General features: G+C 44.1%; 1 protein-coding gene across 1 annotated transcript in view; it reads left to right on the forward strand.

Annotated features, from left to right (window-relative positions):
- Nucleotides 1-25,189, forward strand: part of LOC141422680 (putative NBPF family member NBPF5) — a 243,400-nt gene extending 218,211 nt beyond the window's left edge. The window contains exon 6 of the mRNA XM_074072147.1: nucleotides 25,134-25,189. Coding sequence (XP_073928248.1) covers nucleotides 25,134-25,189 — 56 coding nt within the window. The remainder of the gene's footprint in view (nucleotides 1-25,133) is intronic.
- Nucleotides 25,190-25,785: the final 596 nt, after the last annotated feature.

A 25,785-nucleotide genomic window follows, 5' to 3' on the forward strand; every position in this document is an offset into this window, starting at 1 on the left:
CATTTTCACTGTTCCTGTCTGCATGTATTTTTCAGGAACTCAACATGATCAGAAGAAAGAAGAAGTGGAAGAGCCTGTGTTCTTCAGGTGATGTGAAATCATGGGCTATTACGCAGTGGTGTCACCTGGAGAGCTCAGGTCCAAGGAAAAGCAGAACGGGATGAATATATCTATTTCGTTCTTTCTGCTAGCTTGGAATGGCTTTATTTTCTTGATGGTTCTTCTATTAGTTTCCACCTTGTATTACTTTTCCAAGTTTATTAACCTTGGGTCAGGCAAACCCAAGGTGAACTAAACCCAGGTTTTCCTGCAATCAGGGTGAACTCTTTACTGTCTGTGTGAGGGAATTGGGAGGAGATGCACCTACTCTTACTGAGCAGTTGGTTGGCTGGGATTCCATGGAAAGAAAAGGCAATGAGATAAAAGAAATCATGTAAACATAATAGTGAATGAAGAAGGCCTGGAATCCCCATATCAGGAAGCTTTCTTCACTGGCCCCCTGCAAGTGGAGCAAAATGCAACTTCTGTGGTTCCCATGCTGTGGATGCTGTGCTTGCACCATACAGGGTGGTTGAGTCTACTTCCTCACCAGCATGTTATCTGACCAGTCCATTGAGCAGCTGCTCCGCTCCAAACCCCGGGACACACACACTGTTCTCAAACTCCCTTGACGGTCTCACTCTGCCTTAGTCAGAGGGGATGTTTTTCCCCTTGTTTTCTGCCTTCTATGACCTCTCATTTAGGTTACCCATCAGGTACAAGTGAAAAATTGTCAAGTCCAAAATGTCATTGTTTAACATTCTCTTCTCCTCACACACTTGGGCTCAGCAGAGAGGTGCAAGAGGAGGGGAGCGTTACGGCAGTGCTGCAGGACTCATTGGATGAGCAGTATTCGGTGCCATCCAGTTGCGGTGACCTGTCTGAGTTCCACCAGTCTCCCAACAGTCCAGTAACCCTATCTGAGGAGCACCTGTTATGCTCTGTCATGAATCCGTCTGGTGAGTACACCCATTGTAAAGAGAATAAGGGATAAATCTTGCAGAAACATTTGTAGAAAGCCACTATTGAAGCATTTCTGATCACTGGGATAAACAATAGTTTTAACTGATCACCAGATTCAGGACAGAGGGCACTGTGATATTAATTGAGCAGCTCAGGGACAACTTTCGCCATGATGAAGGAAAAGAATTATTTCCATTTCTCAGAGGAAAAAATCTAAAGCCTTTCGGTATTCCTCTTACGGTATCCTGTTCTCACACCAAAAATACTTACATCCATAGGCTTAAATTGGCACAGTGTAATGGGTCACAACATAAATCTTCATTTTCACTGTTTCTGTCTGGATGTATTTTTCAGGAACTGAACATGATCAGAAGAAAGAAGAAGAGGAAGAGCCTGTGTTCTTCAGGTGATGTGAAATCTTGGGCTATTATGCAGTGGTGTCACCTGGAGAGCTCAGGTCCAAGGAAAAGCAGAACGGGATGAATATATCTATTTCGTTCTTTCTGCTAGCTTGGAATGGCTTTATTTTCTTGATGGTTCTTCTATTAGTTTCCACCTTGTATTACTTTTCCAAGTTTATTAACCTTGGGTCAGGCAAACCCAAGGTGAACTAAACCCAGGTTTTCCTGCAATCAGGGTGAACTCTTTACTGTCTGTGTTAGGGAATTGGGAGGAGATGCACCTAATCTTACTGAGCAGTTGGTTGTCTGGGATTCCATGGAAAGAAAAGGCAATGAGATAAAAGAAATCATGTAAACATAATAGTGAATGAAGAAGGCCTGGAATCCCCATATCAGGAAGCTTTCTTCACTGGCCCCCTGCAAGTGGAGCAAAATGCAACTTCTGTGGTTCCCATGCTGTGGATGCTGTGCTTGCACCATACAGGGTGGGTGAGTCTCCTTCCTCACCAGCATGTTATCTGACCAGTGCATTGAGCAGCTGCTCCGCTCCAAACCCCGCGACACACACACTGTTCTCAAACTCCCTTGACGGTCTCACTCTGCCTTAGTCAGAGGGGATTTTTTTCCCCTTGTTTTCTGCCTTCTATGACCTCTCATTTAGGTTACCCATCAGGTACAAGTGAAAAATTGTCAAGTCCAAAATGTCATTGTTTAACATTCTCTTCTCCTCACACACTTGGGCTCAGCAGAGAGGTGCAAGAGGAGGGGAGCGTTACGGCAGTGCTGCAGGACTCATTGGATGAGCGGTATTTCGTGCCATCCAGTTGCGGTGACCTGTCTGAGTTCCACCAGTCTCCCAACAGTCCAGTAACCCTATCTGAGGGGCACCTGTTATGCTCTGCCATGAATCCGTCTGGTGAGTACACCCCTTGTAAAGAGAATAAGGGCTAAATCTTGCAGAAACTTTTGTAGAAAGCCACTATTGAGGCATTTCTGATCACTGGGATAAACAATAGTTTTAACTGATCACCATTTTCAGGACAGAGGGCAGTGTGATATTAATTGAGCAGCTCAGGGACAACTTTCGCCATGATGAAGGAAAAGAATTATTTCCATTTCTCAGAGGAAAAAATCTAAAGCCTTTCGGTATTCCTCTTACGGTATCCTGTTCTCACACCAAAAATACTTACATCCATCGGCTTAAATTGGCACAGTGTAATGGGTCACAACATAAATCTTCCTTTTCACTGTTTCTGTCTGGATGTATTTTTCAGGAACTCAACATGATCAGAAGAAAGAAGAAGAGGAAGAGCCTGTGTTCTTCAGGTGATGTGAAATCATGGGCTATTATGCAGTGGTGTCACGTGGAGAGCTCAGGTCCAAGGAAAAGCAGAACGGGATGAATATATCTATTTCGTTCTTTCTGCTAGCTTGGAATGGCTTTATTTTCTTGATGGTTCTTCTATTAGTTTCCACCTTGTATTACTTTTCCAAGTTTATTAACCTTGGGTCAGGCAAACCCAAGGTGAACTAAACCCAGGTTTTCCTGCAATCAGTGTGAACTCTTTACTGTCTGTGTTTGGGAATTGGGAGGAGATGCACCTACTCTTACTGAGCAGTTGGTTGTCTGGGATTCCATGGAAAGAAAAGGCAATGAGATAAAAAAAATCATGTAAACATAATAGTGAATGAAGAAGGCCTGGAATGCCCATATCAGGAACCTTTCTTCACTGGCCGCCTTCAAGTGGAGCAAAATGCAACTTCTGTGGTTCCCATGCTGTGGATGCTGTGCTTGCACCATACAGGGTGGTTGAGTCTACTTCCTCACCAGCATGTTATCTGACCAGTCCATTGAGCAGCTGCTCCGCTCCAAACCCCGGGACACACACACTGTTCTCAAACTCCCTTGACGGTCTCACTCTGCCTTAGTCAGAGGGGATTTTTTTTCCCTTGTTTTCTGCCTTCTATGACCTCTCATTTAGGTTACCCATCAGGTACAAGTGAAAAATTGTCAAGTCCAAAATGTCATTGTTTAACATTCTCTTCTCCTCACACACTTGGGCTCAGCAGAGAGGTGCAAGAGGAGGGGAGCGTTACGGCAGTGCTGCAGGACTCATTGGATGAGCGGTATTTGGTGCCATCCAGTTGCGGTGACCTGTCTGAGTTCCACCAGTCTCCCAACAGTCCAGTAACCCTATCTGAGGGGCACCTGTTATGCTCTGCCATGAATCCGTCTGGTGAGTACACCCATTGTAAAGAGAATAAGGGCTAAATCTTGCAGAAACTTTTGTAGAAAGCCACTATTGAGGCATTTCTGATCACTGGGATAAACAATAGTTTTAACTGATCACCAGATTCAGGACAGAGGGCAGTGTGATATTAATTGAGCAGCTCAGGGACAACTTTCGCCATGATGAAGGAAAAGAATTATTTCCATTTCTCAGAGGAAAAAATCTAAAGACTTTCGGTATTCCTCTTACGGTATCCTGTTCTCACACCAAAAATACTTACATCCATCGGCTTAAATTGGCACAGTGTAATGGTTCACAACATAAATCTTCATTTTCACTGTTTCTGTCTGGGTGTATTTTTCAGGAACTCAACATGATCAGAAGAAAGAAGAAGAGGAAGAGCCTGTGTTCTTCAGGTGATGTGAAATCATGGGCTATTATGCAGTGGTGTCACCTGGAGAGCTCAGGTCCAAGGAAAAGCAGAACGGGATGAATATATCTATTTCGTTCTTTCTGCTAGCTTGGAATGGCTTTATTTTCTTGATGGTTCTTCTATTAGTTTCCACCTTGTATTACTTTTCCAAGTTTATTAACCTTGGGTCAGGCAAACCCAAGGTGAACTAAACCCAGGTTTTCCTGCAATCAGGGTGAACTCTTTACTGTCTGTGTTAGGGAATTGGGAGGAGATTCACCTACTCTTACTGAGCAGTTGGTTGTCTGGGATTCCATGGAAAGAAAAGGCAATGAGATAAAAGAAATCATGTAAACATAATAGTGAATGAAGAAGGCCTGGAATCCCCATATCAGGAAGCTTTATTCACTGGCCCCCTGCAAGTGGAGCAAAATGCAACTTCTGTGGTTCCCATGCTGTGGATGCTGTGCTTGCACCATACAGGGTGGTTGAGTCTCCTTCCTCACCAGCATGTTAACTGACCAGTGCATTGAGCAGCTGCTCCGCTCAAAACCCCGCGACACACACACTGTTCTCAAACTCCCTTGAAGGTCTCACTCTGCCTTAGTCATATGGGATTTTTATCCCCTTGTTTTCTGCCTTCTATGACCTCTCATTTAGGTTACCCATCAGGTACAAGTGAAAAATTGTCAAGTCCAAAATGTCATTGTTTAACATTCTCTTCTCCTCACACACTTGGGCTCAGCAGAGAGGTGCAAGAGGAGGGGAGCGTTACGGCAGTGCTGCAGGACTCATTGGATGAGCGGTATTTGGTGCCATCCAGTTGCGGTGACCTGTCTGAGTTCCACCAGTCTCCCAACAGTCCAGTAACCCTATCTGAGGGGCACCTGTTATGCTCTGCCATGAATCCGTCTGGTGAGTACACCCATTGTAAAGAGAATAAGGGCTAAATCTTGCAGAAACTTTTGTAGAAAGCCACTATTGAGGCATTTCTGATCACTGGGATAAACAATAGTTTTAACTGATCACCAGATTCAGGACAGAGGGCAGTGTGATATTAATTGAGCAGCTCAGGGACAACTTTCGCCATGATGAAGGAAAAGAATTATTTCCATTTCTCAGAGGAAAAAATCTAAAGACTTTCGGTATTCCTCTTACGGTATCCTGTTCTCACACCAAAAATACTTACATCCATCGGCTTAAATTGGCACAGTGTAATGGGTCACAACATAAATCTTCATTTTCACTGTTTCTGTCTGGATGTATTTTTCAGGAACTCAACATGATCAGAAGAAAGAAGAAGAGGAAGAGCCTGTGTTCTTCAGGTGATGTGAAATCATGGGCTATTATGCAGTGGTGTCACCTGGAGAGCTCAGGTCCAAGGAAAAGCAGAACGGGATGAATATATCTATTTCGTTCTTTCTGCTAGCTTGGAATGGCTTTATTTTCTTGATGGTTCTTCTATTAGTTTCCACCTTGTATTACTTTTCCAAGTTTATTAACCTTGGGTCAGGCAAACCCAAGGTGAACTAAACCCAGGTTTTCCTGCAATCAGGGTGAACTCTTTAGTGTCTGTGTTAGGGAATTGGGAGGAGATTCACCTACTCTTACTGAGCAGTTGGTTGTCTGGGATTCCATGGAAAGAAAAGGCAATGAGATAAAAGAAATCATGTAAACATAATAGTGAATGAATAAGGTCTGGAATCCCCATATCAGGAAGCTTTCTTCACTGGCCCCCTGCAAGTGGAGCAAAATGCAACTTCTGTGGTTCCCATGGTGTGGATGCTGTGCTTGCACCATACAGGGTGGGTGAGTCTCCTTCCTCACCAGCATGTTATCTGACCAGTGCATTGAGCAGCTGCTCCGCTCCAAACCCCGCGACACACACACTGTTCTCAAACTCCCTTGACGGTCTCACTCTGCCTTAGTCAGAGGGGATTTTTTTCCCCTTGTTTTCTGCCTTCTATGACCTCTCATTTAGGTTACCCATCAGGTACAAGTGAAAAATTGTCAAGTCCAAAATGTCATTGTTTAACATTCTCTTCTCCTCACACACTTGGGCTCAGCAGGGAGGTGCAAGAGGAGGGGATCGTTACGGCAGTGCTGCAGGACTCATTGGATGAGCGGTATTTGGTGCCATCCAGTTGCGGTGACCTGTCTGAGTTCCACCAGTCTCCCAACAGTCCAGTAACCCTATCTGAGGAGCACCTGTTATGCTCTGCCATGAATCCGTCTGGTGAGTACACCCATTGTAAAGAGAATAAGGGCTAAATCTTGCAGAAACATTTGTAGAAAGCCACTATTGAGGCATTTCTGATCACTGGGATAAACAATAGTTTTAACTGATCACCAGATTCAGGACAGAGGGCACTGTGATATTAATTGAGCAGCTCAGGGACAACTTTCGCCATGATGAAGGAAAAGAATTATTTCCATTTCTCAGAGGAAAAAATCTAAAGACTTTCGGTATTCCTCTTACGGTATCCTGTTCTCACACCAAAAATACTTACATCCATCGGCTTAAATTGGCACAGTGTAATGGGTCACAACATAAATCTTCATTTTCACTGTTTCTGTCTGGATGTATTTTTCAGGAACTCAACATGATCAGAAGAAAGAAGAAGAGGAAGAGCCTGTGTTCTTCAGGTGATGTGAAATCTTGGGCTATTATGCAGTGGTGTCACCTGGAGAGCTCAGGTCCAAGGAAAAGCAGAACGGGATGAATATATCTATTTCGTTCTTTCTGCTAGCTTGGAATGGCTTTATTTTCTTGATGGTTCTTCTATTAGTTTCCACCTTGTATTACTTTTCCAAGTTTATTAACCTTGGGTCAGGCAAACCCAAGGTGAACTAAACCCAGGTTTTCCTGCAATCAGGGTGAACTCTTTACTGTCTGTGTTAGGGAATTGGGAGGAGATTCACCTACTCTTACTGAGCAGTTGGTTGTCTGGGATTCCATGGAAAGAAAAGGCAATGAGATAAAAGAAATCATGTAAACATAATAGTGAATGAATAAGGCCTGGAATCCCCATATCAGGAAGCTTTCTTCACTGGCCCCCTGCAAGTGGAGCAAAATGCAACTTCTGTGGTTCCCATGCTGTGGATGCTGTGCTTGCACCATACAGGGTGGGTGAGTCTCCTTCCTCACCAGCATGTTATCTGACCAGTGCATTGAGCAGCTGCTCTGCTCCAAACCCCGCGACACACACACTGTTCTCAAACTCCCTTGACGGTCTGACTCTGCCTTAGTCAGAGGGGATTTTTTTCCCCTTGTTTTCTGCCTTCTATGACCTCTCATTTAGGTTACCCATCAGGTACAAGTGAAAAATTGTCAAGTCCAAAATGTCATTGTTTAACATTCTCTTCTCCTCACACACTTGGGCTCAGCAGAGAGGTGCAAGAAGAGGGGAGCGTTACGGCAGTGCTGCAGGACTCATTGGATGAGCGGTATTTGGTGCCATCCAGTTGCGGTGACCTGTCTGAGTTCCACCAGTCTTCCAACAGTCCAGTAACCCTATCTGAGGAGCACCTGTTATGCTCTGCCATGAATCCGTCTGGTGAGTACACCCATTGTAAAGAGAATAAGGGCTAAATCTTGCAGAAACATTGGTAGAAAGCCACTATTGAGGCATTTCTGATCACTGGGATAAACAATAGTTTTAACTGATCACCAGATTCAGGACAGAGGGCACTGTGATATTAATTGAGCAGCTCAGGGACAACTTTCGCCATGATGAAGGAAAAGAATTATTTCCATTTCTCAGAGGAAAAAATCTAAAGACTTTCGGTATTCCTCTTACGGTATCCTGTTCTCACACCAAAAATACTTACATCCATCGGCTTAAATTGGCACAGTGTAATGGGTCACAACATAAATCTTCATTTTCACTGTTTCTGTCTGGATGTATTTTTCAGGAACTCAACATGATCAGAAGAAAGAAGAAGAGGAAGAGCCTGTGTTCTTCAGGTGATGTGAAATCTTGGGCTATTATGCAGTGGTGTCACCTGGAGAGCTCAGGTCCAAGGAAAAGCAGAACGGGATGAATATATCTATTTCGTTCTTTCTGCTAGCTTGGAATGGCTTTATTTTCTTGATGGTTCTTCTATTAGTTTCCACCTTGTATTACTTTTCCAAGTTTATTAACCTTGGGTCAGGCAAACCCAAGGTGAACTAAACCCAGGTTTTCCTGCAATCAGGGTGAACTCTTTACTGTCTGTGTTAGGGAATTGGGAGGAGATGCACCTACTCTTACTGAGCAGTTGGTTGTCTGGGATTCCATGGAAAGAAAAGGCAATGAGATAAAAGAAATCATGTAAACATAATAGTGAATGAAGAAGGCCTGGAATCCCCATATCAGGAAGCTTTCTTCACTGGCCCCCTGCAAGTGGAGCAAAATGCAACTTCTGTGGTTCCCATGCTGTGGATGCTGTGCTTGCACCATACAGGGTGGTTGAGTCTCCTTCCTCACCAGCATGTTATCTGACCAGTGCATTGAGCAGCTGCTCCGCTCAAAACCCCGCGACACACACACTGTTCTCAAACTCCCTTGACGGTCTCACTCTGCCTTATTCAGAGGGGATTTTTTTCCCCTTGTTTTCTGCCTTCTATGACCTCTCATTTAGGTTACCCATCAGGTACAAGTGAAAAATTGTCAAGTCCAAAATGTCATTGTTTAACATTCTCTTCTCCTCACACACTTGGGCTCAGCAGAGAGGTGCAAGAGGAGGGGAGCGTTACGGCAGTGCTGCAGGACTCATTGGATGAGCGGTATTTGGTGCCATCCAGTTGTGGTGACCTGTCTCAGTTCCAAAAGCCTCCCAACAGTCCAGTAACCCTATCTGAGGAGCACCTGTTATGCTCTGCCATGAATCCGTCTGGTGAGTACACCCATTGTAAAGAGAATAAGGGCTAAATCTTGCAGAAACATTTGTAGAAAGCCACTATTGAGGCATTTCTGATCACTGGGATAAACAATAGTTTTAACTGATCACCAGATTCAGGACAGAGGGCACTGTGATATTAATTAAGCAGCTCAGGGACAACTTTCCCCATGATGAAGGAAAAGAAAACTTTCCATTTCTCAGAGGAAAAAATCTAAAGACTTTCGGTATTCCTCTTACGGTATTCTGTTCTCACACCAAAAATACTTACATCCATCGGCTTAAATTGGCACAGTGTAATGGGTCACAACATAAATCTTCATTTTCACTGTTTCTGTCTGGATGTATTTTTCAGGAACTCAACATGATCAGAAGAAAGAAGAAGAGGAAAAGCCTGTGTTCTTCAGGTGATGTGAAATCATGGGCTATTACGCAGTGGTGTCACCTGGAGAGCTCAGGTCCAAGGAAAAGCAGAACGGGATGAATATATCTATTTCGTTCTTTCTGCTAGCTTGGAATGGCTTTATTTTCTTGATGGTTCTTCTATTAGTTTCCACCTTGTATTACTTTTCCAAGTTTATTAACCTTGGGTCAGGCAAACCCAAGGTGAACTAAACCCAGGTTTTCCTGCAATCAGGGTGAACTCTTTACTGTCTGTGTTAGGGAATTGGGAGGAGATGCACCTACTCTTACTGAGCAGTTGGTTGTCTGGGATTCCATGGAAAGAAAAGGCAATGAGATAAAAGAAATCATGTAAACATAATAGTGAATGAAGAAGGCCTGGAATCCCCATATCAGGAAGCTTTCTTCACTGGCCCCCTGCAAGTGGAGCAAAATGCAACTTCTGTGGTTCCCATGCTGTGGATGCTGTGCTTGCACCATACAGGGTGGTTGAGTCTCCTTCCTCACCAGCATGTAATCTGACCAGTGAATTGAGCAGCTGCTCCGCTCAAAACCCCGCGACACCCACACTGTTCTCAAACTCCCTTGACGGTCTCACTCTGCCTTAGTCAGAGGGGATTTTTTTCCCCTTGTTTTCTGCTTTCTATGACCTCTCATTTAGGTTACCCATCAGGTACAAGTGAAAAATTGTCAAGTCCAAAATGTCATTGTTTAACATTCTCTTCTCCTCACACAGTTGGGCTCAGCAGAGAGGTGCAAGAGGACGGGAGCGTTACGGCAGTGCTGCAGGACTCATTGGATGAGCGGTATTTGGTGCCATCCAGTTGTGGTGACCTGTCTCAGTTCCACCAGCCTCCCAACAGTCCAGTAACACTATCTGAGGAGCACCTGTTATGCTCTGCCATGAATCCGTCTGGTGAGTACACCCATTGCAAAGAGAATAAGGGCTAAATCTTGCAGAAACATTTCTAGAAAGCCACTATTGAGGCATTTCTGATCACTGGGATAAACAATAGTTTTAACTGATCACCAGATTCAGGACAGAGGGCACTGTGATATTAATTGAGCAGCTCAGGGACAACTTTCCCCATGATGAAGGAAAAGAATTATTTCCATTTCTCAGAGGAAAAAATCTAAAGACTTTCGGTATTCCTCTTACGGTATTCTGTTCTCACACCAAAAATACTTACATCCATCGGCTTAAATTGGCACAGTGTAATGGGTCACAACATAAATCTTCATTTTCACTGTTCCTGTCTGCATGTATTTTTCAGGAACTCAACATGATCTTAAGAAAGAAGAAGTGGAAGAGCCTGTGTTCTTCAGGTGATGTGAAATCATGGGCTATTACGCAGTGGTGTCACCTGGAGAGCTCAGGTCCAAGGAAAAGCAGAACGGGATGAATATATCTATTTCGTTCTTTCTGCTAGCTTGGAATGTCTTTATTTTCTTGATGGTTCTTCTATTAGTTTCCACCTTGTATTACTTTTCCAAGTTTATTAACCTTGGGTCAGGCAAACCCAAGGTGAACTAAACCCAGGTTTTCCTGCAATCAGGGTGAACTCTTTACTGTCTGTGTTAGGGAATTGGGAGGAGATGCACCTACTCTTACTGAGCAGTTGGTTGTCTGGGATTCCATGGAAAGAAAAGGCAATGAGATAAAAGAAATCATGTAAACATAATAGTGAATGAAGAAGGCCTGGAATCCCCATATCAGGAAGCTTTCTTCACTGGCCCCCTGCAAGTGGAGCAAAATGCAACTTCTGTGGTTCCCATGCTGTGGATGCTGTGCTTGCACCATACAGGGTGGTTGAGTCTCCTTCCTCACCAGCATGTAATCTGACCAGTGAATTGAGCAGCTGCTCCGCTCAAAACCCCGCGACACCCACACTGTTCTCAAACTCCCTTGACGGTCTCACTCTGCCTTAGTCAGAGGGGATTTTTTTCCCCTTGTTTTCTGCTTTCTATGACCTCTCATTTAGGTTACCCATCAGGTACAAGTGAAAAATTGTCAAGTCCAAAATGTCATTGTTTAACATTCTCTTCTCCTCACACAGTTGGGCTCAGCAGAGAGGTGCAAGAGGACGGGAGCGTTACGGCAGTGCTGCAGGACTCATTGGATGAGCGGTATTTGGTGCCATCCAGTTGTGGTGACCTGTCTCAGTTCCACCAGCCTCCCAACAGTCCAGTAACACTATCTGAGGAGCACCTGTTATGCTCTGCCATGAATCCGTCTGGTGAGTACACCCATTGCAAAGAGAATAAGGGCTAAATCTTGCAGAAACATTTCTAGAAAGCCACTATTGAGGCATTTCTGATCACTGGGATAAACAATAGTTTTAACTGATCACCAGATTCAGGACAGAGGGCACTGTGATATTAATTGAGCAGCTCAGGGACAACTTTCCCCATGATGAAGGAAAAGAATTATTTCCATTTCTCAGAGGAAAAAATCTAAAGACTTTCGGTATTCCTCTTACGGTATTCTGTTCTCACACCAAAAATACTTACATCCATCGGCTTAAATTGGCACAGTGTAATGGGTCACAACATAAATCTTCATTTTCACTGTTCCTGTCTGCATGTATTTTTCAGGAACTCAACATGATCAGAAGAAAGAAGAAGTGGAAGAGCCTGTGTTCTTCAGGTGATGTGAAATCATGGGCTATTACGCAGTGGTGTCACCTGGAGAGCTCAGGTCCAAGGAAAAGCAGAACGGGATGAATATATCTATTTCGTTCTTTCTGCTAGCTTGGAATGTCTTTATTTTCTTGATGGTTCTTCTATTAGTTTCCACCTTGTATTACTTTTCCAAGTTTATTAACCTTGGGTCAGGCTAACCCAAGGTGAACTAAACCCAGGTTTTCCTGCAATCAGGGTGAACTCTTTACTGTCTGTGTTAGGGAATTGGGAGGAGATTCACCTACTCTTACTGAGCAGTTGGTTGTCTGGGATTCCATGGAAAGAAAAGGCAATGAGATAAAAGAAATCATGTAAACATAATAGTGAATGAAGAAGGCCTGGAATCCCCATATCAGGAAGCTTTCTTCACTGGCCCCCTGCAAGTGGAGCAAAATGTAACTTCTGTGGTTCCCATGCTGTGGATGCTGTGCTTGCACCATACAGGGTCGTTGAGTCTGCTTCCTCACCAGCATGTTATCTGACCAGTGCATTGAGCAGCTGCTCCGCTCCAAACCCCGCGACACACACACTGTTCTCAAACTCCCTTGACGGTCTCACTCTGCCTTATTCAGAGGGGATTTTTTTCCCCTTGTTTTCTGCCTTCTATGACCTCTCATTTAGGTTACCCATCAGGTACAAGTGAAAAATTGTCAAGTCCAAAATGTCATTGTTTAACATTCTCTTCTCCTCACACACTTGGGCTCAGCAGAGAGGTGCAAGAGGAGGGGAGCGTTACGGCAGTGCTGCAGGACTCATTGGATGAGCGGTATTTGGTGCCATCCAGTTGTGGTGACCTGTCTCAGTTCCAAAAGCCTCCCAACAGTCCAGTAACCCTATCTGAGGAGCACCTGTTATGCTCTGCCATGAATCCGTCTGGTGAGTACACCCATTGTAAAGAGAATAAGGGCTAAATCTTGCAGAAACATTTGTAGAAAGCCACTATTGAGGCATTTCTGATCACTGGGATAAACAATAGTTTTAACTGATCACCAGATTCAGGACAGAGGGCACTGTGATATTAATTGAGCAGCTCAGGGACAACTTTCGCCATGGTGAAGGAAAAGAATTATTTCCATTTCTCAGAGGAAAAAATCTAAAGACTTTCGTTATTCCTCTTACGGTATCCTGTTCTCACACCAAAAATACTTACATCCATCGTCTTAAATTGGCACAGTGTAATGGGTCACAACATAAATCTTCATTTTCACTGTTTCTGTCTGGATGTATTTTTCAGGAACTCAACATGATCAGAAGAAAGAAGAAGAGGAAGAGCCTGTGTTCTTCAGGTGATGTGAAATCTTGGGCTATTATGCAGTGGTGTCACCTGGAGAGCTCAGGTCCAAGGAAAAGCAGAACGGGATGAATATATCTATTTCGTTCTTTCTGCTAGCTTGGAATGGCTTTATTTTCTTGATGGTTCTTCTATTAGTTTCCACCTTGTATTACTTTTCCAAGTTTATTAACCTTGGGTCAGGCAAACCCAAGGTGAACTAAACCCAGGTTTTCCTGCAATCAGGGTGAACTCTTTACTGTCTGTTTTAGGGAATTGGGAGGAGATGCACCTACTCTTACTGAGCAGTTGGTTGTCTGGGATTCCATGGAAAGAAAAGGCAATGAGATAAAAGAAATCATGTAAACATAATAGTGAATGAAGAAGGCCTGGAATCCCCATATCAGGAAGCTTTCTTCACTGGCCCCCTGCAAGTGGAGCAAAATGCAACTTCTGTCGTTCCCATGCTGTGGATGCTGTGCTTGCACCATACAGGGTGGTTGAGTCTCCTTCCTCACCAGCATGTTATCTGACCAGTGCATTGAGCAGCTGCTCCGCTCAAAGCCCCGCGACACCCACACTGTTCTCAAACTCCCTTGACGGTCTCACTCTGCCTTAGTCAGAGGGGATGTTTTTCCCCTTGTTTTCTGCCTTCTATGACCTCTCATTTAGGTTACCCATCAGGTACAAGTGAAAAATTGTCAAGTCCAAAATGTCATTGTTTAACATTCTCTTCTCCTCACACACTTGGGCTCAGCAGAGAGGTGCAAGAGGACGGGAGCGTTACGGCAGTGCTGCAGGACTCATTGGATGAGCGGTATTTGGTGCCATCCAGTTGTGGTGACCTGTCTCAGTTCCACCAGCCTCCCAACAGTCCAGTAACCCTATCTGAGGAGCACCTGTTATTCTCTGCCATGAATCCGTCTGGTGAGTACACCCATTGCAAAGAGAATAAGGGCTAAATCTTGCAGAAACATTTGTAGAAAGCCACTATTGAGGCATTTCTGATCACTGGGATAAACAATAGTTTTAACTGATCACCAGATTCAGGACAGAGGGCACTGTGATATTAATTAAGCAGCTCAGGGACAACTTTCCCCATGATGAAGGAAAAGAAAACTTTCCATTTCTCAGAGGAAAAAATCTAAAGACTTTCGGTATTCCTCTTACGGTATTCTGTTCTCACACCAAAAATACTTACATCCATCGGCTTAAATTGGCACAGTGTAATGGGTCACAACATAAATCTTCATTTTCACTGTTTCTGTCTGGATGTATTTTTCAGGAACTCAACATGATCAGAAGAAAGAAGAAGAGGAAAAGCCTGTGTTCTTCAGGTGATGTGAAATCATGGGCTATTACGCAGTGGTGTCACCTGGAGAGCTCAGGTCCAAGGAAAAGCAGAACGGGATGAATATATCTATTTCGTTCTTTCTGCTAGCTTGGAATGGCTTTATTTTCTTGATGGTTCTTCTATTAGTTTCCACCTTGTATTACTTTTCCAAGTTTATTAACCTTGGGTCAGGCAAACCCAAGGTGAACTAAACCCAGGTTTTCCTGCAATCAGGGTGAACTCTTTACTGTCTGTGTTAGGGAATTGGGAGGAGATGCACCTACTCTTACTGAGCAGTTGGTTGTCTGGGATTCCATGGAAAGAAAAGGCAATGAGATAAAAGAAATCATGTAAACATAATAGTGAATGAAGAAGGCCTGGAATCCCCATATCAGGAAGCTTTCTTCACTGGCCCCCTGCAAGTGGAGCAAAATGCAACTTCTGTGGTTCCCATGCTGTGGATGCTGTGCTTGCACCATACAGGGTCGTTGAGTCTGCTTCCTCACCAGCATGTTATCTGACCAGTGCATTGAGCAGCTGCTCCGCTCAAAACCCCGCGACACCCACACTGTTCTCAAACTCCCTTGACGGTCTCACTCTGCCTTAGTCAGAGGGGATGTTTTTCCCCTTGTTTTCTGCGTTCTATGACCTCTCATTTAGGTTACCCATCAGGTACAAGTGAAAAATTGTCAAGTCCAAAATGTCATTGTTTAACATTCTCTTCTCCTCACACACTTGGGCTCAGCAGAGAGGTGCAAGAGGACGGGAGCGTTACGGCAGTGCTGCAGGACTCATTGGATGAGCGGTATTTGGTGCCATCCAGTTGTGGTGACCTGTCTCAGTTCCAAAAGCCTCCCAACAGTCCAGTAACCCTATCTGAGGAGCACCTGTTATTCTCTGCCATGAATCCGTCTGGTGAGTACACCCATTGCAAAGAGAATAAGGGCTAAATCTTGCAGAAACATTTCTAGAAAGCCACTATTGAGGCATTTCTGATCACTGGGATAAACATTAGTTTTAACTGATCACCAGATTCAGGACAGAGGGCACTGTGATATTAATTGAGCAGCTCAGGGACAACTTTCCCCATGATGAAGGAAAAGAAAACTTTCCATTTCTCAGAGGAAAAAATCTAAAGACTTTCGGTATTCCTCTTACGGTATTCTGTTCTCACACCAAAAATACTTACATCCATCGGCTTAAATTGGCACAGTGTAATGGGTCACAACATAAATCTTCATTTTCACTGTTTCTGTCTGGATGTATTTTTCAGGAACTCAACATGATCAGAAGAAAGAAGAAGAGGAAAAGCCTGTGTTCTTCAGGTGATGTGAAATCATGGGCTATTATGCAGTGGTGTCACCTGGAGAGCTCAGGTCCAAGGAAAAGCAGAACGGGATGAATATATCTATTTCGTTCTTTCTGCTAGCTTGGAATGGCTTTATTTTCTTGATGGTTCTTCTATTAGTTTCCACCTTGTATTACTTTTCCAAGTTTATTAACCTTGGTTCAGGCAAACCCAAGGTGAACTAAACCCAGGTTTTCCTGCAATCAGGGTGAACTCTTTACTGTCTGTGTTAGGGAATTGGGAGGAGATTCACCTACTCTTACTGAGCAGTTGGTTGTCTGGGATTCCATGGAAAGAAAAGGCAATGAGATAAAAGAAATCATGTAAACATAATAGTGAATGAAGAAGGCCTGGAATCCCCATATCAGGAAGCTTTCTTCACTGGCCCCCTGCAAGTGGAGCAAAATGTAACTTCTGTGGTTCCCATGCTGTGGATGCTGTGCTTGCACCATACAGGGTCGTTGAGTCTGCTTCCTCACCAGCATGTTATCTGACCAGTGCATTGAGCAGCTGCTCCTCTCCAAACCCCGCGACACACACACTGTTCTCAAACTCCCTTGACGGTCTCACTCTGCCTTAGTCAGAGGGGATTTTTTTCCCCTTGTTTTCTGCCTTCTATGACCTCTCATTTAGGTTACCCATCAGGTACAAGTGAAAAATTGTCAAGTCCAAAATGTCATTGTTTAACATTCTCTTCTCCTCACACACTTGGGCTCAGCAGAGAAGTGCAAGAGGAGGGGAGCGTTACGGCAGTGCTTTAGGACTCATTGGATGAGCGGTATTTGGTGCCATCCAGTTGCGGAGACCTGTCTGAGTTCCACCAGTCTCCCAACAGTCCAGTAACCCTATCTGAGGAGCACCTGTTATGCTCTGCCATGAATCCGTCTGGTGAGTACACCCATTGTAAAGAGAATAAGGGCTAAATCTTGCAGAAACATTTGTAGAAAGCCACTATTGAGGCATTTCTGATCACTGGGATAAACAATAGTTTTAACTGATCACCAGATTCAGGACAGAGGGCACTGTGATATTAATTGAGCAGCTCAGGGACAACTTTCCCCATGATGAAGGAAAAGAATTATTTCCATTTCTCAGAGGAAAAAATCTAAAGACTTTCGGTATTCCTCTTACGGTATCCTGTTCTCACACCAAAAATACTTACATCCATCGGCTTAAATTGGCACAGTGTTATGGGTCACAACATAAATCTTCATTTTCACTGTTCCTGTCTGCATGTGTTTTTCAGGAACTCAACATGATCAGAAGAAAGAAGAAGTGGAAGAGCGTGTGTTCTTCAGGTGATGTGAAATCATGGGCTATTACGCAGTGGTGTCACCTGGAGAGCTCAGGTCCAAGGAAAAGCAGAACGGGATGAATATATCTATTTCGTTCTTTCTGCTAGCTTGGAATGGCTTTATTTTCTTGATGGTTCTTCTATTAGTTTCCACCTTGTATTACTTTTCCAAGTTTATTAACCTTGGGTCAGGCAAACCCAAGGTGAACTAAACCCAGGTTTTCCTGCAATCAGGGTGAACTCTTTACTGTCTGTGTGAGGGAATTGGGAGGAGATGCACCTACTCTTACTGAGCAGTTGGTTGGCTGGGATTCCATGGAAAGAAAAGGCAATGAGATAAAAGAAATCATGTAAACATAATAGTGAATGAAGAAGGCCTGGAATCCCCATATCAGGAAGCTTTCTTCACTGGCCCCCTGCAAGTGGAGCAAAATGCAACTTCTGTGGTTCCCATGCTGTGGATGCTGTGCTTGCACCATACAGGGTGGTTGAGTCTCCTTCCTCACCAGCATGTTATCTGACCAGTGCATTGAGAAGCTGCTCCGCTCAAAACCCCGCGACACCCACACTGTTCTCAAACTCCCTTGACGGTCTCACTCTGCCTTAGTCAGAGGGGATGTTTTTCCCCTTGTTTTCTGCCTTCTATGACCTCTCAATTAGGTTACCCATCAGGTACAAGTGAAAAATTGTCAAGTCCAAAATGTCATTGTTTAACATTCTCTTCTCCTCACACACTTGGGCTCAGCAGAGAGGTGCAAGAGGACGGGAGCGTTACGGCAGTGCTGCAGGACTCATTGGATGAGCGGTATTTGGTGCCATCCAGTTGTGGTGACCTGTCTCAGTTCCAAAAGCCTCCCAACAGTCCAGTAACCCTATCTGAGGAGCACCTGTTATTCTCTGCCATGAATCCGTCTGGTGAGTACACCCATTGCAAAGAGAATAAGGGCTAAATCTTGCAGAAACATTTGTAGAAAGCCACTATTGAGGCATTTCTGATCACTGGGATAAACAATAGTTTTAACTGATCACCAGATTCAGGACAGAGGGCACTGTGATATTAATTAAGCAGCTCAGGGACAACTTTCCCCATGATGAAGGAAAAGAAAACTTTCCATTTCTCAGAGGAAAAAATCTAAAGACTTTCGGTATTCCTCTTACGGTATTCTGTTCTCACACCAAAAATACTTACATCCATCGGCTTAAATTGGCACAGTGTAATGGGTCACAACATAAATCTTCATTTTCACTGTTTCTGTCTGGATGTATTTTTCAGGAACTCAACATGATCAGAAGAAAGAAGAAGAGGAAAAGCCTGTGTTCTTCAGGTGATGTGAAATCATGGGCTATTACGCAGTGGTGTCACCTGGAGAGCTCAGGTCCAAGGAAAAGCAGAACGGGATGAATATATCTATTTCGTTCTTTCTGCTAGCTTGGAATGGCTTTATTTTCTTGATGGTTCTTCTATTAGTTTCCACCTTGTATTACTTTTCCAAGTTTATTAACCTTGGGTCAGGCAAACCCAAGGTGAACTAAACCCAGGTTTTCCTGCAATCAGGGTGAACTCTTTACTGTCTGTGTTAGGGAATTGGGAGGAGATGCACCTACTCTTACTGAGCAGTTGGTTGTCTGGGATTCCATGGAAAGAAAAGGCAATGAGATAAAAGAAATCATGTAAACATAATAGTGAATGAAGAAGGCCTGGAATCCCCATATCAGGAAGCTTTCTTCACTGGCCCCCTGCAAGTGGAGCAAAATGCAACTTCTGTGGTTCCCATGCTGTGGATGCTGTGCTTGCACCATACAGGGTCGTTGAGTCTGCTTCCTCACCAGCATGTTATCTGACCAGTGCATTGAGCAGCTGCTCCGCTCAAAACCCCGCGACACCCACACTGTTCTCAAACTCCCTTGACGGTCTCACTCTGCCTTAGTCAGAGGGGATGTTTTTCCCCTTGTTTTCTGCGTTCTATGACCTCTCATTTAGGTTACCCATCAGGTACAAGTGAAAAATTGTCAAGTCCAAAATGTCATTGTTTAACATTCTCTTCTCCTCACACACTTGGGCTCAGCAGAGAGGTGCAAGAGGACGGGAGCGTTACGGCAGTGCTGCAGGACTCATTGGATGAGCGGTATTTGGTGCCATCCAGTTGTGGTGACCTGTCTCAGTTCCAAAAGCCTCCCAACAGTCCAGTAACCCTATCTGAGGAGCACCTGTTATTCTCTGCCATGAATCCGTCTGGTGAGTACACCCATTGCAAAGAGAATAAGGGCTAAATCTTGCAGAAACATTTCTAGAAAGCCACTATTGAGGCATTTCTGATCACTGGGATAAACATTAGTTTTAACTGATCACCAGATTCAGGACAGAGGGCACTGTGATATTAATTGAGCAGCTCAGGGACAACTTTCCCCATGATGAAGGAAAAGAAAACTTTCCATTTCTCAGAGGAAAAAATCTAAAGACTTTCGGTATTCCTCTTACGGTATTCTGTTCTCACACCAAAAATACTTACATCCATCGGCTTAAATTGGCACAGTGTAATGGGTCACAACATAAATCTTCATTTTCACTGTTTCTGTCTGGATGTATTTTTCAGGAACTCAACATGATCAGAAGAAAGAAGAAGAGGAAAAGCCTGTGTTCTTCAGGTGATGTGAAATCATGGGCTATTATGCAGTGGTGTCACCTGGAGAGCTCAGGTCCAAGGAAAAGCAGAACGGGATGAATATATCTATTTCGTTCTTTCTGCTAGCTTGGAATGGCTTTATTTTCTTGATGGTTCTTCTATTAGTTTCCACCTTGTATTACTTTTCCAAGTTTATTAACCTTGGTTCAGGCAAACCCAAGGTGAACTAAACCCAGGTTTTCCTGCAATCAGGGTGAACTCTTTACTGTCTGTGTTAGGGAATTGGGAGGAGATTCACCTACTCTTACTGAGCAGTTGGTTGTCTGGGATTCCATGGAAAGAAAAGGCAATGAGATAAAAGAAATCATGTAAACATAATAGTGAATGAAGAAGGCCTGGAATCCCCATATCAGGAAGCTTTCTTCACTGGCCCCCTGCAAGTGGAGCAAAATGTAACTTCTGTGGTTCCCATGCTGTGGATGCTGTGCTTGCACCATACAGGGTCGTTGAGTCTGCTTCCTCACCAGCATGTTATCTGACCAGTGCATTGAGCAGCTGCTCCTCTCCAAACCCCGCGACACACACACTGTTCTCAAACTCCCTTGACGGTCTCACTCTGCCTTAGTCAGAGGGGATTTTTTTCCCCTTGTTTTCTGCCTTCTATGACCTCTCATTTAGGTTACCCATCAGGTACAAGTGAAAAATTGTCAAGTCCAAAATGTCATTGTTTAACATTCTCTTCTCCTCACACACTTGGGCTCAGCAGAGAAGTGCAAGAGGAGGGGAGCGTTACGGCAGTGCTTTAGGACTCATTGGATGAGCGGTATTTGGTGCCATCCAGTTGCGGAGACCTGTCTGAGTTCCACCAGTCTCCCAACAGTCCAGTAACCCTATCTGAGGAGCACCTGTTATGCTCTGCCATGAATCCGTCTGGTGAGTACACCCATTGTAAAGAGAATAAGGGCTAAATCTTGCAGAAACATTTGTAGAAAGCCACTATTGAGGCATTTCTGATCACTGGGATAAACAATAGTTTTAACTGATCACCAGATTCAGGACAGAGGGCACTGTGATATTAATTGAGCAGCTCAGGGACAACTTTCCCCATGATGAAGGAAAAGAATTATTTCCATTTCTCAGAGGAAAAAATCTAAAGACTTTCGGTATTCCTCTTACGGTATCCTGTTCTCACACCAAAAATACTTACATCCATCGGCTTAAATTGGCACAGTGTTATGGGTCACAACATAAATCTTCATTTTCACTGTTCCTGTCTGCATGTATTTTTCAGGAACTCAACATGATCAGAAGAAAGAAGAAGTGGAAGAGCGTGTGTTCTTCAGGTGATGTGAAATCATGGGCTATTACGCAGTGGTGTCACCTGGAGAGCTCAGGTCCAAGGAAAAGCAGAACGGGATGAATATATCTATTTCGTTCTTTCTGCTAGCTTGGAATGGCTTTATTTTCTTGATGGTTCTTCTATTAGTTTCCACCTTGTATTACTTTTCCAAGTTTATTAACCTTGGGTCAGGCAAACCCAAGGTGAACTAAACCCAGGTTTTCCTGCAATCAGGGTGAACTCTTTACTGTCTGTGTGAGGGAATTGGGAGGAGATGCACCTACTCTTACTGAGCAGTTGGTTGGCTGGGATTCCATGGAAAGAAAAGGCAATGAGATAAAAGAAATCATGTAAACATAATAGTGAATGAAGAAGGCCTGGAATCCCCATATCAGGAAGCTTTCTTCACTGGCCCCCTGCAAGTGGAGCAAAATGCAACTTCTGTGGTTCCCATGCTGTGGATGCTGTGCTTGCACCATACAGGGTGGTTGAGTCTCCTTCCTCACCAGCATGTTATCTGACCAGTGCATTGAGAAGCTGCTCCGCTCAAAACCCCGCGACACCCACACTGTTCTCAAACTCCCTTGACGGTCTCACTCTGCCTTAGTCAGAGGGGATGTTTTTCCCCTTGTTTTCTGCCTTCTATGACCTCTCATTTAGGTTACCCATCAGGTACAAGTGAAAAATTGTCAAGTCCAAAATGTCATTGTTTAACATTCTCTTCTCCTCACACACTTGGGCTCAGCAGAGAGGTGCAAGAGGACGGGAGCGTTACGGCAGTGCTGCAGGACTCATTGGATGAGCGGTATTTGGTGCCATCCAGTTGTGGTGACCTGTCTCAGTTCCAAAAGCCTCCCAACAGTCCAGTAACCCTATCTGAGGAGCACCTGTTATTCTCTGCCATGAATCCGTCTGGTGAGTACACCCATTGCAAAGAGAATAAGGGCTAAATCTTGCAGAAACATTTCTAGAAAGCCACTATTGAGGCATTTCTGATCACTGGGATAAACATTAGTTTTAACTGATCACCAGATTCAGGACAGAGGGCACTGTGATATTAATTGAGCAGCTCAGGGACAACTTTCCCCATGATGAAGGAAAAGAATTATTTCCATTTCTCAGAGGAAAAAATCTAAAGACTTTCGGTATTCCTCTTACGGTATCCTGTTCTCACACAAAAAATACTTACATCCATCGGCTTAAATTGGCACAGTGTAATGGGTCACAACATAAATCTTCATTTTCACTGTTCCTGTCTGCATGTATTTTTCAGGAACTCAACATGATCAGAAGAAAGAAGAAGTGGAAGAGCCTGTGTTCTTCAGGTGATGTGAAATCATGGGCTATTACGCAGTGGTGTCACCTGGAGAGCTCAGGTCCAAGGAAAAGCAGAACGGGATGAATATATCTATTTCGTTCTTTCTGCTAGCTTGGAATGGCTTTATTTTCTTGATGGTTCTTCTATTAGTTTCCACCTTGTATTACTTTTCCAAGTTTATTAACCTTGGGTCAGGCAAACCCAAGGTGAACTAAACCCAGGTTTTCCTGCAATCAGGGTGAACTCTTTACTGTCTGTGTTAGGGAATTGGGAGGAGATTCACCTACTCTTACTGAGCAGTTGGTTGTCTGGGATTCCATGGAAAGAAAAGGCAATGAGATAAAAGAAATCATGTAAACATAATAGTGAATGAAGAAGGCCTGGAATCCCCATATCAGGAAGCTTTCTTCACTGGACCCTGCAAGTGGAGCAAAATGTAACTTCTGTGGTTCCCATGCTGTGGATGCTGTGCTTGCACCATACAGGGTGGTTGAGTCTGCTTCCTCACCAGCATGTTATCTGACCAGTGCATTGAGCAGCTCCTCCGCTCCAAACCCCGCGACACACACACTGTTCTCAAACTTCCTTGACGGTCTCACTCTGCCTCACTCAGAGGGGATGTTTTTCCCCTTGTTTTCTGCGTTCTATGACCTCTCATTTAGGTTACCCATCAGGTACAAGTGAAAAATTGTCAAGTCCAAAATGTCATTGTTTAACATTCTCTTCTCCTCACACACTTGGGCTCAGCAGAGAGGTGCAAGAGGACGGGAGCGTTACGGCAGTGCTGCAGGACTCATTGGATGAGCGGTATTTGGTGCCATCCAGTTGCGGTGACCTGTCTGAGTTCCACCAGCCTCCCAACAGTCCAGTAACCCTATCTGAGGAGCACCTGTTATGCTCTGCCATGAATCCGTCTGGTGAGTACACCCATTGCAAAGAGATTAAGGGCTAAATCTTGCAGAAACATTTGTAGAAAGCCACTATTGAGGCATTTCTGATCACTGGGATAAACAATAGTTTTAACTGATCACCAGATTCAGGACAGAGGGCACTGTGATATTAATTGAGCAGCTCAGGGACAACTTTCCCCATGATGAAGGAAAAGAAACCTTTCCATTTCTCAGAGGAAAAAATCTAAAGACTTTCGGTATTCCTCTTACGGTATCCTGTTCTCACACCAAAAATACTTACATCCATCAGCTTAAATTGGCACAGTGTAATGGGTCACAAAATAAATCTTCATTTTCACTGTTTCTGTGTGGATGTATTTTTCAGGAACTCAACATGATCAGAAGAAAGAAGAAGAGGAAGAGCCTGTGTTCTTCAGGTGATGTGAAATCTTGGGCTATTATGCAGTGGTGTCACCTGGAGAGCTCAGGTCCAAGGAAAAGCAGAACGGGATGAATATATCTATTTCGTTCTTTCTGCTAGCTTGGAATGGCTTTATTTTCTTGATGGTTCTTCTATTAGTTTCCACCTTGTATTACTTTTCCAAGTTTATTAACCTTGGGTCAGGCAAACCCAAGGTGAACTAAACCCAGGTTTTCCTGCAATCAGGGTGAACTCTTTACTGTCTGTGTTAGGGAATTGGGAGGAGATGCACCTACTCTTACTGAGCAGTTGGTTGTCTGGGATTCCATGGAAAGAAAAGGCAATGAGATAAAAGAAATCATGTAAACATAATAGTGAATGAAGAAGGCCTGGAATCCCCATATCAGGAAGCTTTCTTCACTGGCCCCCTGCAAGTGGAGCAAAATGCAACTTCTGTGGTTCCCATGCTGTGGATGCTGTGCTTGCACCATACAGGGTGGTTGAGTCTCTTTCCTCACCAGCATGTTATCTGACCAGGGCATTGAGCAGCTGCTCCGCTCAAAACCCCGCGACACCCACACTGTTCTCAAACTCCCTTGACGGTCTCACTCTGCCTTAGTCAGAGGGGATTTTTTTCCCCTTGTTTTCTGCCTTCTATGACCTCTCATTTAGGTTACCCATCAGGTACAAGTGAAAAATTGTCAAGTCCAAAATGTCATTGTTTAACATTCTCTTCTCCTCACACACTTGGGCTCAGCAGAGAAGTGCAAGAGGAGGGGAGCGTTACGGCAGTGCTGCAGGACTCATTGGATGAGCGGTATTTGGTGCCATCCAGTTGCGGAGACGTGTCTGAGTTCCACCAGTCTCCCAACAGTCCAGTAACCCTATCTGAGGAGCACCTGTTATGCTCTGCCATGAATCCGTCTGGTGAGTACACCCATTGTAAAGAGAATAAGGGCTAAATCTTGCAGAAACATTTGTAGAAAGCCACTATTGAGGCATTTCTGATCACTGGGATAAACAATAGTTTTAACTGATCACCAGATTCAGGACAGAGGGCACTGTGATATTAATTGAGCAGCTCAGGGACAACTTTCCCCATGATGAAGGAAAAGAATTATTTCCATTTCTCAGAGGAAAAAATCTAAAGACTTTCGGTATTCCTCTTACGGTATCCTGTTCTCACACCAAAAATACTTACATCCATCGGCTTAAATTGGCACAGTGTTATGGGTCACAACATAAATCTTCATTTTCACTGTTCCTGTCTGCATGTATTTTCCAGGAACTCAACATGATCAGAAGAAAGAAGAAGTGGAAGAGCCTGTGTTCTTCAGGTGATGTGAAATCATGGGCTATTACGCAGTGGTGTCACCTGGAGAGCTCAGGTCCAAGGAAAAGCAGAACGGGATGAATATATCTATTTCGTTCTTTCTGCTAGCTTGGAATGGCTTTATTTTCTTGATGGTTCTTCTATTAGTTTCCACCTTGTATTACTTTTCCAAGTTTATTAACCTTGGGTCAGGCAAACCCAAGGTGAACTAAACCCAGGTTTTCCTGCAATCAGGGTGAACTCTTTACTGTCTGTGTGAGGGAATTGGGAGGAGATGCACCTACTCTTACTGAGCAGTTGGTTGGCTGGGATTCCATGGAAAGAAAAGGCAATGAGATAAAAGAAATCATGTAAACATAATAGTGAATGAAGAAGGCCTGGAATCCCCATATCAGGAAGCTTTCTTCACTGGCCCCCTGCAAGTGGAGCAAAATGCAACTTCTGTGGTTCTCATGCTGTGGATGCTGTGCTTGCACCATACAGGGTGGTTGAGTCTCCTTCCTCACCAGCATGTTATCTGACCAGTGCATTGAGAAGCTGCTCCGCTCAAAACCCCGCGACACCCACACTGTTCTCAAACTCCCTTGACGGTCTCACTCTGCCT

Source organism: Castor canadensis, chromosome 4 (assembly GCF_047511655.1).
Source record: "Castor canadensis chromosome 4, mCasCan1.hap1v2, whole genome shotgun sequence".
NCBI lineage: Eukaryota > Metazoa > Chordata > Mammalia > Rodentia > Castoridae > Castor > Castor canadensis.